Source organism: Ciconia boyciana, chromosome 1 (assembly GCF_034638445.1).
Source record: "Ciconia boyciana chromosome 1, ASM3463844v1, whole genome shotgun sequence".
In the NCBI taxonomy this organism is placed as follows: Eukaryota; Metazoa; Chordata; class Aves; order Ciconiiformes; family Ciconiidae; genus Ciconia; species Ciconia boyciana.
This window is the reverse complement of record NC_132934.1, coordinates 24,102,821-24,116,890: the sequence shown is the minus strand read 5'-3', so window position 1 is coordinate 24,116,890 and position 14,070 is coordinate 24,102,821. Positions and strand designations below refer to the sequence as shown.

Below are 14,070 nucleotides of genomic sequence, written 5' to 3'. Positions count from 1 at the left end.
AAAAATCGTAGAGAAAATAAGAACACTGGTGTTCTGAAACACATCACTGCTGGCTAACCTGACAGGTTAGATCTAAGTTACTTGCTTATACCCTGTCATTTTAAACAGCATGGTAGTGCTAACTGCAGTAAAAATAGGTCTTGGCATTGACTCTGAGGCATTACATGTGTTGGAGAGATGCCCGCAGTTTCATTTTGCAACCATAGGGGTCTAGTCTTTTGTCAATGTGTGTGCACAACTTCTTAACATTAAGAGGAATATGTGTGTTCATCCATGGGCAAAGAGGTCCAAAGAGCTTGTGTTAGTATTCAGATGACACAATTAAAATCAAGCTTAATCCTTCTCATTCTGTAGATAAAAAATCTAGCATAATTTTACAAAAGCTTTTATTTCAGTCATGTATAGGAGACAGAAAGTATTAATTAGGCTTATAGTCAAACAGTGTTCTGCAAGGTACTAGCACATTCTGTAACATGAAACCAACAGCACTTAAAAATCTCTTTGTTGCAGTTAAAAAAAAAAAATCTATCCAGAGCGGATCTTCAGCCTACTGTCAGTGTTTTGAAATACAAAGAACTTTTTCCAGCAGGCAGGTATAGAAACCACATTCACTTATGTCATACAGAAGAGGCCTGTTCAACTGCAGTTTTGCCATTTCCTTGTATATTCTGGTGACCTTGAGAGATAATGGATATAGTCAAATGCTAAAACGCTTGGCTGTGATACTAAAATGCCTGGCTCTGAACCACCTTCTCAAAGCAAGTGCAGTTGGAGCAATGCCAGCTGACAGTGCTTCCTTCTAGCCCACAGTCTAGCGTGAAACCCGCCCAAGTACCATAGAGCTACATGGCTACAAAAAGAAAGGCCAATAAAGGAAAGAGTCAGCCAACAAGATCTGCTTCTTACATCCCTGCCTAGTAGACAGGAAGAAGCACGCCACATATTTCTCTTTCCTACATCTATGCCTCCTTCATGCTTACAAAATTCTACAGTAGCGTAGCAGTAGAGCAATGTATGACACTGTTTAAGGACATAATGGATTTAGCATTTTTCCTGGTTTGGATGTTTACAAAACCAGACCTGCCTGCAGTGTATTTTTATATCATTCTCCTGGTGTGCAGCAGAAATGAAACACATATAGGGCTGTTTATTAAAACTACACAAAACTGCAGGATAGTCAGCTCAAGATAAAGCCAAGTCATATATGACGTTTAGATAAACAATGAAAAATACAGTGTCAAATTCCCCAGTTATATTCTTGTATAACATAGATACGCAAAATTTGAACTTACACAGATCCCTTTAGAAAAGCTTCTAGCAGCTTGGAAAATAGATGGGTTGCATACAGAGGAAGGATTAAAGGAAGAATTAACAGCAGCTGGGGCAATGACATCAAAGGTTTCTTGACTTCATTGGAAAAACTCCCACTTGAACTCGATTGTGGCTTTACCTGAATCTTTCAGAAATGGAGCACTAAGCAAAGGAATTAAAACTTGGATAGATTTGAGAATGCTGGATATAGTCACACAGAAAGAAAGAAAGAAAGAAAGCACTTTGTATACAGAAGTCAGAAGAAAATTTTGCTAAATTTAAGAAAGAAAGTAACAAATACCAATAACAAAAATCCAACACCAATGTCAGTGAGGGAAAGGAGGAAGAGACACAGGGATAAGTGCAGGGTCTAAGTACTAAGTCACACAGAACAGAACTAGGATTTTGGATATCATGGGAGAAAAGTGGCACTGGCTGGAATGACTATTCTATCTTGGACAAATTATAAAGTAAGCAAACAGGGAAACAAAAGAGGAGGATATAAACAGTAGCAAAAAATGAAGGTTGATAAGGACAAAGGTTATGGCTTTGGTGGTAGTTAGAAACAAAGAAGTTACAAGCCTCATTGGCAAGGCAAATAGTGCGGAGGGAATAGCAGAGAAATTTCCAACTTGGAAATCTGGCAGCCTTGATGGAGATATGTGATCTTTGTAGGTCAATAAAATTTTATGCAGTGTGATGGCTCAAAGGGATAGAAGGTGATGTGTTCTGGAGGAAGCTGCTTCAGACTGTACCATAATTTGCATCGTATGTATAGGACTTCTCCTTCTAAAGCACCATTTCAGTACATCAGCTCTTAAGGAAAACATATGGTGCAAACAATTCCCTTACAGAGACTGTTTGAGAAGCAGTTTTGGGCTTTGGGACCGATTTCTGTATCATGCCACATTGGTTTGCCTGTGTCTTTTTGATGACTAGATTAGGAGATAGATGCTTTGCCTGCTGTGAGCTCTTCTGCTATACCTCACTCAATTACAAGTGCTAGCTTACTAGAAAAGACATTTGCAAAATGTCATCTGTTCCTCAGCTTCAGAGCTAAAAATCTTTTCCCATATTTGCTATTGAACACTGTCTTTTAAGTAGTTTCCTGCTTCTCTTCTAATCTTCTTCTGACCTTGCTGTTTTGTAATTGGGAAATGTTGTGCAGTACCTGTTTGAATGGTATTCACAATACCTGTGAATACCTGCTGTTATTCCATCTGAGTTCGGTGGAGTTAAAAAAAGGACAATCAAGTCCTGTGCCTTTCTTCCCTTCATTGTTCATCTATTCTTATTATATTGTGATAGAGAGGAGGATGTTTTCTGTAAAAAAAAACAGGTTTATGCAGGTGCTGTGTCATCAGTTCTATCAATGAGCCTGATAACATCACTTTAATCCCATCCATATGTTTCAAAATATCAAGTAAAGATGACCTTGATAATCACCATGAAAACAATCATTTGACCATTCTACTAGGTCATGTTTCTGGTAAACTGACTGATTATGAAATCACTTTCAAGTCTGGAAAGCACCATTTTAGGAAGAGAAAAATTCAAACTGCATGTACATACTGAAAATACATGTCTAAAGTTAAGAGGGTATTTAATTAATCCATTTTTAGCTGGATTACTAGGAAAAAAGATAACATTCTGCTACGGTTAAATTCTGTCCCTCTTGGCTTAGCTCATATGGATCTCTCTATTGTCATTTTATCCCATGTTAAGAAGCTTCACTGTAAACTGAAAGAAAAATAGGCTTTCAAAAAATAGATGTATATGACCAATTATAGTCTTTGTTTTGTAGAAGGTGGTCATATATGTATTGAAATTATTACTTTTGCTGGGCCTTTTAAACTAATTATTCTGGTTTCATGCAAGAAAGAGCTTAGTTATGTAAAATGAAATATTTGTACACATACACTTACATGCATATTCAGTGTTAACAATCTAATTAAAGATTTTATTCCCATAATAGATTTAGTTTTGCTTTTTAAGAGTAAGCATAAAGCTCACTAGTCTGTGTGAAATCAGATTTCCATCATTTTCTGGTTCCTGGTATTTCCATCTCTATGCGATATGAAATTAACACTCACTGTTCCCTATGTGAAATTTTAGACTTTTATTGTATTTATCAAATCTGTTACAAATTTTACTAGGCTTATATCTAATTAAATTTCTGGTCTGGGTCTTGTATTTTTATTAGATGTCCAACTCATTGGTATATTCTCAGCTACATAAACTATGACTTCTTAAACAACAGAATGGTCACAAGGGGCTTAAACACACATCAATTTACTGTGCTTTACATAACTAACACTTTAGTTGAGTCACCATAATTGTCCTTGGAAATGTTATTAGTCTAAAGGAAATATAGGGTAATGTGGCTTTGATCAGGTGCTGATCATGAGTCAAGTTCCAAATGTGGTGATGAACTTGTACATGCGTCGTTATTAAGGCTCAGCCTATGTGTGGCAATTCACCAGTCCACAGCATTTTATCATATTTGTAAGATCAAAATCTTGATAATGTTATGAAACCTATGCAAAATTGGAATTATTATAGTAGGAGCTAAGAAAGATGAGAAGCTGAATATGTACTCAAAGCTAAGCTAAAAACCTTTTTAATTTGTTTCTTCTGTCTTTCATATGTGTGTTTACTTGTTTCCAGTAAGGTAAAAGCACTGTTAAAGCTACAACAAAAGCTATTTTTGTACTGCTTCCAACCTGGCAGGAGCTAGCAAGTACAAGAAGTCTCACCAGACCATCCCAGAAAGAGTTCCAACCCAATTTCTAAACAGTGTTCTATTTAAAGATTTTTTATTTTTCTTAACAAGAGTGTAAAAGGTAGTTGAAATTAACTTCCTATTACCTATAGTCATATTTTTTTCCCAGTATGTGGGTTTAACATATCATTCTTAACTGCAAAAAAAATCCCTCTTCCTGTACACATACAAACATATTCAATTCCATTTTTCAGTAAGTTATAAATTTCCTTAAAGATATTTTCTATACAGCTTGTGTTATCACTAGTTTTGCTTTATCCAAATTAAACCAGCCCTTCTAATGCCCTAGGAACCTAAGAATTTATGAAGTACAAGTCACTTCATTGTTTTGAAGCAATGATTGAAAGGAATGGGGTCCTGTCAGGCCACAAGGACTGGAGCTGCTCACGGAAAGATTCATTAGTCAGTAACACATCAGCCTGCTCTGGTCTCAATTTGAGACCAGATTTCAGTCTGAAATGAGTTTGTAGGCATATATACTTCTGTGAGGATGAGCTTTTTAGTCGGTATCTGAGTCCAAAAATTGCTATATATCCCTTCATTTTGAATGCAGAATAATGGACTGTATTGCATACAAAACAAGATGCAGGACCTGCATTTGTCTCAATCCATTTTTTTCATAAGGTGCCATGATGCAATATTTTATGTGCATACCTTGAATCCCCAAATCCATTCTTGTCACATACAGAGAGGCTTGCAACTGGTCAAAAGAAATATGCTTGCTTTTAATGAACTGTTAAATTGTCTGTGGTCCTCTTCACTTGCAGTGTGGCTGGGCACCAGTTGTCAGTGCTTGACCATCAGGGCATAAAGCAATTGAGACCATGATTAAATTGTAAAATGTATTACCTGCTTTTTCTTGTTATGATAAACCATCAGTGATTTGGATGCTGTCCTATGCATAATAATGACATAGAGGACCCCATCTCACAGTTACACTTGTAGATGAAACACAATTGTGACCATTTATAGCATCTTAATACCAAAGAGCTATCTCTTTCTTACTGTGCAAAGATCATCTAATACAACTGGAAGGATTTATCTTTAACTGCAGGTTAACTTGAAGACAACCAGATTTTTGGCACTGAACAAACCAGAGCCAAAAGGTCAACATTTTTATGAGGTGAATCCGATTTCTAGAAATACAGTAGATAAGGCATAAATTTTTTTCCAGATTATATCTGTGAAACATTTGTGATCTTTCACAAACTCTTTCTCAAACTCACTTTCACTCTGTAATTACTGGTTTTTCTTTTCTAAATTAGACGAAGATGACAGAGTTGTTTAGCTATCTGTTCCTCACAGAGTTGTTTCTACTTCTCAGTTAGAATTAAGTACTTATCACAGAAGCCAGCAAGTAGTCAAAAAGGTCTATGTAAAGTTCTCTGGCAAGCAGTCCTTCTTCATATACCTGTTACCAACCCTCTGACATTCCCCAGGATGGGGCAGGAAGCAGATCACAGGCAAATTTAATTTTTTCTGGCAGCTCTTTCTTGTCTTTGGGAAAGAAACTATCATTCATCATGGGGCCAGAAGCAAACATGTCAGACAAGCAAAACGCTGGTGTTTTCTGTGATGTGACAGGTGCACATCTCTTCAATGTACACAACTAGGTACGCCAGCCCAATGCTTATACTGGAACAGATATGCAACCATGCAGAAAAGAGCAGGGTATACAACCTTCAGGTGCACACATGAGTGTCTCACTGAACTGAAAAAAATGGCTTTATATTTTATTAAATAATCCACTTCTTTCTTAGAGAAGCTGGCATTTTCTCTCTTCCTGATACCTTCTAATAACCTTATGATTAGAATCAGTGCTCAGTGTACGTACTTTAAATGCTAGTGGCTTAATTAATATTGAAGTAAACAGAGAAATGAAATTACAACCTAAAGACTGTAGGCATATCTTAAAACAATAAAGTTTAGTCTTTAAAATTACATATGTGTTAGCTTTGTACAAAGTCCTTCATTCAGCAAGAAGAACACTTGCTAAAACTTGAGTAGACAGTATGCTGAATAACAAAAAATCTAAACAGGAGCTAAAATTTTAAAGAGTAGCTGCATTCAGCCCTCCATAAGATTTTGTTGCATAAGTAGCACAATCTGAAAGAAATCTTCCCCCTAGCTTTCACACACTTTAAGCAGGCAGGTCACACCTACCTGTTATAGGCCGGCAGAAGCCGGGACCTTTTTCCTTCAGTCCAAGGCGTTTTCAGCAAACCTTTGCGGATGCATTTCACCTCAGAACAACTTGAAAGAACTTGGGAGCTTTGCCTCTTTTTCCTCTAATCATCCACTTCTGGAGCAAAACAGCTAAACAAGGGAGAAGACAACTACCCTACAAAGAATGCTATGGTCTTAAATTATCAAAATGAGCCTGAACAGCATCTAAGTGAACAGTGCTCAAGATATGGTTTTGCACAACAGATTGACTTGGATGACTACAGTAATCCCATCTGATTTCTTAGTTAATCTAATACAGTTTAGATAATTACACTATAGTATAGTTTAATTTCTAAGAAAGTCAGTACTTGACCCAAAATCAGTCAGAAATGTTTTGATAAATGTTTCTTTAAATGCAAGTCTGGCATTACAGTTAACAGGCATTTCAGACATTTTTCACTTTAAGAAAGTGGGAACAGTTATAAAGTTGTGAAATTATCCTGTTTCAATTTCAGAACTGCTCTGCTTCCAAAATTCATTTTAAACTCAAAAAGCTAGAAAAGGTTGAAACTGAAAAAAAGTTTTCTAAATGCCCACGATATTTCAAATGACCCAATCCATCATTTTTGCCTCAGTTAGTAGCTAATAAACTTTTTCCATAATTTTCACTTGTAATTCTAGTGGGAACAGGGCAGCTTTTCCTAAGAAACAACTTGTGGAATGGGTTCCCACAAAGTGACTTTTGAAAGAAAAGAGGATCACTATATTTAACTGGTTTCTCATTAGGAGTACCTTTTAAGCAGCAATTTACGCAGCCACACCGGAGAAGTATGACCACTCCTCTGTCCTCTTGCACCAGCTCATGGAAGGCTGGGGAGGGAAGAGAAGATTTGTAGGGCTGCTGCAACCTTTATATTTGTTCAGCTGATGGGTGGACCCAGAAATGTCCATGACCTGGACATGAATATCTTCACCAGCTGGAGGGACACATGCTGTCTCAGGGATAAGCAAGGAGTGAGGCACTTGCCTCATAGAAGGAAAGGGAGAAAAGGAAGATTGGGGAATAAATTGTAACTCAGTTGTACTCTTATTCCCATCTTTTTTCCCCACTCTGCTTCTACAGCAGAATAACAAAGTCCTAATTTCTTCTGAGGATTAGGTCACAAATCCTAGGAAATTATCAGATTTTGAAATAATTTGTCTCATGAAATATTTACATTTGGAAAAACATGAAATGATAAAACATTACAAAAAGCATCTCCTTTCTTAGCATACACTTTCCAGTGAAAGGGAGAGATATTTCTATCAGACAATGTGGTGAATTTTATCTAATTTTCTGTGTTCCAAACCATGCAAAAATTCCATCGCTGATAGTTTTGTTTTAATCCTGCAGGTCCTCCCATATTCTAAAGATTCTGAAAAAATCAGCAATAACACAGAAATTGAGTTTTGAACAATGATAAACTGCGGAAAGTATCACTTCAGTCTTCTAACTTTGGATCCTGTAATAATGAAAATTAGGAACTGTTCAAAATATCCCTCAGATTAATCCTCACTCTATGCACAGTGTTGGCACTAAAGATTCTGGTTTAAGCAAGCCAAACATTATTCATAAAATGGAAGAAATATTAACATGATAAATTCTATTTCTTTACTTTTTCCTGTGATGTGTACTGCATGGGCTACCTGCAGAGCTAAATCTCTGGATACGATTAGAATTAGAAAAGAATGCTTTGAGGTGAAGAAAAGGCTCAGTGCAGCCTGCTTCAGTAACACAGTCTGAGGCATCATTAAGATGCTTTGTTTTCTTACAGTCACAGGAATACATTTAGCCAAGAATTCATAACATAAACACACAAAAAAAGATGATTTGTCTAAATTTTGTAGAAATGTGGGGGAAGTAAGGGGTCTCCACCTGAATTGTCACTAGTAGGTTTCATTTTGTTTTTTTTTTAAGCTAAAGAACATATCTTACTAGACTGATGGAACTACGCCTCCCTCCCTCCCTCCTACAACAGTAGCTTACAAGTCAAATTAATATTGAGGTACTCTTGGAAGTGTTTCTAGCTTCTTTTACTGTTACTAACAGCTGGATATAAGCATAAGATCCACATGATCAGCAAATGCAGGATGAAAACAGCTGGAATAGTAAGATCATAAGGATAATAATTTATGGAAGATTTCTACCATACTTTACAACTTGTTTTCCCTTTACTCCAGTTATGAAAAGAGAGATCAACCTTGTCAGAATAACTGGAAAATAAGTTAAAATTTATCTGCCTTGTTAGTTTACACCTTGCAACTGCTTCCAATAGGAGGAGGAGGAAGAAATCATTTAGCATTTTCTATGGTCCTCTTTCCTTAGCAGAAAATGCAACTTCCGTTCTTTCACAGTATGGGAAACAAGTATTCATCTTCTCATTCAAAACAGAGTATTTCCATGTTAATATAATAAATTATGTCTTTATTATCTGTGAATTAACATGATTCATACACCTGTCAAAACGCGTAAAAGGAAGGAAATTTTAAAAGTTCCACTTGTCAAGTAGGGATGTACTTTAGACAGCCATCTATCCTCAGATGGTTTTTGTGCAGTCTGCCATTGTAACTTAATTTTACCCAGAGGTTCATCAAACATCTGTTTTAATCATTAAGCTAATTTCACTCTTTTTCTGTGGCATTCCAGTCATCATGACATTTTAGACATCTCTCTTCCAGATGATCTCAGTACTTCCAGTGTTTTGCCATGTACACGTGCATGAAATAGATTAAGGCTATATTCACAGAATGCTTTCTCACAGAATTTAACTTCTTTTCCTCTAAAGCACCTCACTGACATTTACACAAGTGTTAGAAAATTGGTATTTTATGTCTTAGGGTTACATTTTTCATTCAGTTCAATGATGCACTGGAATAATTTAATTATTTGTAGTGGGTTCCTTTCATAAAGCAGCAGCTGTCAAAACAGGCTTGATCACGAACAGACAAAACCATGAATTAGACAAAAAAAAAATCACACAGGACTTAAAATCAATGCTCTTATTGTTCTCTGCAGAACATCTGTAGAAATGACAATCTAAAAATGGCATGTTTAATAGCACAGGGGTTTTATATTCTACTGCTTGAGATTAAGGACAAACAATAAACATGGAGTTCCATAAAAGCCACCAAGCTTGGGTTATGCAAGGTTATTTTGGATTGGTATTTCAACCTTTTGTTAATTGGCCATAGATATATATTATTTTTAATTTTTTGAATATTATATAGTAGTTTTTTCAAATTTTTATGTTTTAAACTTATATGTAAATGAGAATATATATGAGTAGAAACAGCATCTGTTATAAAGGGCTATTAAAAATGTTACAAATGTCAAGACTATAAATCAACATACTCCTACTGAGACTTGTCAAGTTACCTTAACTTTTACCATGTTTTCTCTAATGGATGTGTCACACCATGCAAATTTAGGCATTTAACTTAGCTGTATTAACCAGCTAGAGACCCAAGGTTCCTCATATGCATAGTGGAGAGACATGAGTTTCCCATCCTGTGCTTCACAGCAAGAACATATGAGCACAAGTCAAAGTGTGTCTGCAGAAATGTACTTATGCTTATTTACATGGACTTCATCATTGAAGTTTGATGGACTCCAACACTCAATGTATGGACTTGTGCTGACTGTACGGGCTTATACTCCTCCAATTTCTATCCAGAATCTCTTAGCAAATTTACAATATTGGGAACTGATCCCAAGGCCACTAAATGGAAAGGTAACCCTTCCATGACGGTCTATGAGTTTTGGATCTAGACACCTGTTTTTAGCATTAATGGTCTTATTTTTCTGTTTATCAGTCAAAATATTTTGACAGTGAAATAAAAATAAAAGCTTCTCAATACGTTTTCTACTTAATCGCTGTTCATGGAATAGTGAATAAGTAAATATAACCTCTCTTTCAAAAAATGCATAATGACTTCTATTGTTGTAAGCACTACTATGTTTAGGAAAACAGAAGTTCCTCAAAACATTTTGGAGAAGTTTTAACTATTCTTTATTCAAACAGAATATGTCTAAAACTAGTAGTTCAATGAATTGCTAGTTGGAAGTACACCTGGCTTGTAATGAATGCTATGTTAAATTTTATTAGTCAACATTTCAAAAAAGGAACCATTGTTTTTAAATAGTACTTTAGGTTCCCCAGGTTATTGCTCCATTCTTTCTGAACAAACTCAAGCTATAAAAAAGAATAATTTCAGGATTCTAAAATAAACTTCAAAGTGACTAAGCACCTAACAAAAGTCTGTTTAAGTTTATTTTCTTTCATTTCTTTAATCCTCAAAAAAGATCATAAGATCATACCAAATTTCAAATAAGATATTCTACAATGTATTAGTTTGTTTTTAAAATGCTTCTTTTGCATTAACTGAGAAACCTACAAGCAACTTTGAGTTTATTCAGACAATGTATATATGTGTGCACTAAGATACTACATATTTGTTCTATTCAGACAAGCAATTTAATTGCATAAATGTGCGAGTTATTATGAAGATGTCCATAAGACTCTGTGTGGAAACATGTTTTTATCTGCAGCAAGAAGTAGAAGCACTGTAAAAGAATTATTTGAATTACAGAGCTACTGTATTAGCATATTAATATGTTTTTTTTCCTCCTGAAAGTCGTTATGTGAAGAATAACAAATCATTTAGAAAAAAAAGCAACTAACAAGTGAAATTCAGTGTTAGAAGCTGGGTGATTTAGTATAATTTGTGTGTTCAGTCTTGGTTTTCATAAAAGAAATGCAAAAGAGGTGTTCATTAAACTCGTCTTTAGAGGTCAAGACCAAACCATCGTTTACTACAAGCTAAGGTGAACCAATGGTGTAAATCAAAACTCACTGTATAGCTGTCAGCCAAGTAATATTTTCTGTGTTTCTATACTCAGAAATACATTTCTTTTGTTATAGGTACTTGCCATAAAACTGACTGGCCCAAGCTGTTAACACAAAAAGTACCACACATTTATATAACAAAGTATTTTTCTGACTTAAGCCTACACATACAAAAAAGTCAGAATTTAAATACAATTCACCTAAACATGTTTTTCTATATCAAACAGGATTTTTTATTTTTACTTACTGTATCTGTGATATGCCATTACCTTGCTGCTCACTTCCCCTGACTAAATCCAAAAGACCATGGAAATCAGGCCTGATCCAATTCAGCAGGCCTGCTTACTTCAATTTTTAGTGAGGAAAATGTTTTTGTGCTACACTTTTTCCCCTGTACAATTCCTCTGCTTGAATTAGCAGGTATTTTATCAAGCTGTACAGACCTATTCTTTAATTCTGCAGGCAAGAGTGCCCTTTAAACCAAAGACATGTCAAACCTTTGCACAATTATAAGTGGACACATGTTGACTTTTCCAATTAAATTAATTAAATAAAATGTATATTTTAAAACATTATAAAAATCACCTGCTAGAAGAAAAGGGGGAAGAGATTATGTAAAAGACTGATTACTTTAGTGTCTTATTTTTAAGATTTTCCAAATGTCGCAGATTTGCAGTTTTGAAGATTGATGCTGGTATTATTGCTCTTTCCTACCTAACTTGCCATTTTCGCCACTATCAGCTGGATAAAAACTCACACAGTCAACATTTACGTCTGCCTTCCTGTTAGAACTCAGAGAAGGAGAGTTAAATGTCTGACGTGTTTTGTACTGGTCACCATGACTGATATCAGGAAAGATCCATGCCAACTGAACAAGGAATAACAGACATCCAAGTATGCAACATCTAATTTCTCATTAAAAGACCAGGCAAACGTTTTCCTTTTGCTCTGAGATAATAATTAGTGAATTACACTTTATATGATTTTACATACACTTCATTCACTCCTATTATTTTTCTTTTTTTTAAGTTATATGTGTCAACCAGATAGAAAAGTAATTCTTTTCACTCTGCCCAGGCATTCTTCTTCATTATTTTTGACAAATGTAAGTTGATCTTCTTAGACTTTTGAAATGCAACCATTTCTATCAGATCTGTGATGATAAAGATTTATAGTGCTTCATGTAACAGGCTAGAGCATCACTGAAGGGTAATAATAAATGTTAGAAGAAACAGTCATTTAAGGATATATTGAGAAAATGTCAACATTATTATGCCAGCCACACCACAACCACATTCAGTTTCTCATGTTAAAATATAAGAAACCTACCTTTTGAATCATGTATTTTATTATCTGTGAATTCTGAGAGTTTGGTTGCAATTAGCATTCAGAATTACTCATTTGTAAGAGTGAAAATATTGTAGTGTTACAAGTATTGCGAGACAAAAATAAAAAGAGGATAGTATTTGATTTGTAAACTTATCATTACTTACCTTCTCTGCTGATTGGGCCGTACCAAAAAAGATTGGAATAAAAGCTAACCAAATTATGCAGGTTGTGTACATAGTAAATCCAATGGGTTTTGCTTCGTTGAAGGTCTCTGGAACCCCTCTTGTTTTAATAGCATAAACAGTGCATGTGACCATCAAGAGAATGCTGTATCCAAGGGAACAAATGAGAGAAAGATCTGAAATGTCACATTTGAGAACTCCCCTGGCATTTTCTGGTTCAAGTGTCCTCTGCTCTCCATAGTCTACAATGATATGTGGTGGATCGATAGCAAACCAGATGAAGACTCCAATAAGCTGCATGGATATGAGGCTGAAAGTGATCACCAGCTGGGAAGCTGGACTAATAAATTTTGGAGCTGTGACAGATTTTTTACCTTGTTCAAATATTCTGTGAATCCTGTTTGTTTTGGTAAGCAAGGCAGCATAGCTGAAACACATGCCAAGTCCTAAAAAGATCCTTCGAAACGAGCAGACCACTGTATCAGGAGTCGCAATCATTAAAAAAGTAATGGAGTAACAGAGAAAAATCCCAGTCAAGAGCACGTAACTGAGCTCCCGTCCAGAGGCCCTGACAATCGGTGTGTCATTGTACCGGACAAATGTCACAATCACAAAGGTGGTGGCAATTATACCGAGAATAGCTATGAAGACGGGCACAATGGCCCAAGGAGAATGCCACTCCAGTTTGATTATAGGGATAAGCTGGCAATCTGTACGGTTGGCGTTTGGTCTCTTATTAATGGGGCACAGTTCACAGTTGAATTCATCCACCTGGTAATGGTACCCCTCACAGCGTTCGCAGTGCCAGCAGCAGGGCACTCCCTTCACAGTTTTCTTTCTTTCCCCGGCTTTACAGGGCAGGCTGCAGACAGATGCTGGATGAGTGTGTTCTCTATTAGCCCACTGCATGTCTTCTACCTGTGGGTATAAAAAATTAATGAGCCTTCTATTTTCCCCCATTTATAATATCCTAATCCTGGCCACAGGTTTGTCATAAATCACTGCATGCTGACAGTACAAATACAGTTTACCATAATAAGAAACCTGTTTCTTTCCCTTGTATTGACTTTATGAAAGTGTTAAATGACTGTGTCCAATAAATCATTCATGCCACAGGCCTGATGAGTGTCATTAGTTTCTATTTACCTCTTTACAGCTGACCAAATTGATGTCTGTAAAGATATTTATTGACTCCAGGCTAGTTTAAAAGCAAAAAGCCCTGTACACAGTGCTTTAAAAGTTAATCACATGCAAATATAAATACCAGTAGCCCTCAAAAATTTAATTACAAAACAAGGCTATGTGAATTTCAGATAAGTTTCTGGTACAGTAAAGAAATAGATTAAAATCTCCTTGCATCAGCTCTGGCAGAACAAAGAGTGCCAGAAAAAAGATCAGTGATGCCACCTCTTCC

The 14,070-nt window shown here is 35.9% G+C and overlaps 1 protein-coding gene across 1 annotated transcript in view; it reads right to left on the bottom strand.

The window, feature by feature from the left end:
- GRM8 (glutamate metabotropic receptor 8) overlaps window positions 1-14,070 on the bottom strand; it is a 341,574-nt gene that overhangs the window by 35,670 nt on the left and 291,834 nt on the right. The window contains exon 8 of the mRNA XM_072868969.1: window positions 12,639-13,574. Within this exon, the coding sequence (XP_072725070.1) occupies window positions 12,639-13,574 (936 nt within the window). The remainder of the gene's footprint in view (window positions 1-12,638; window positions 13,575-14,070) is intronic.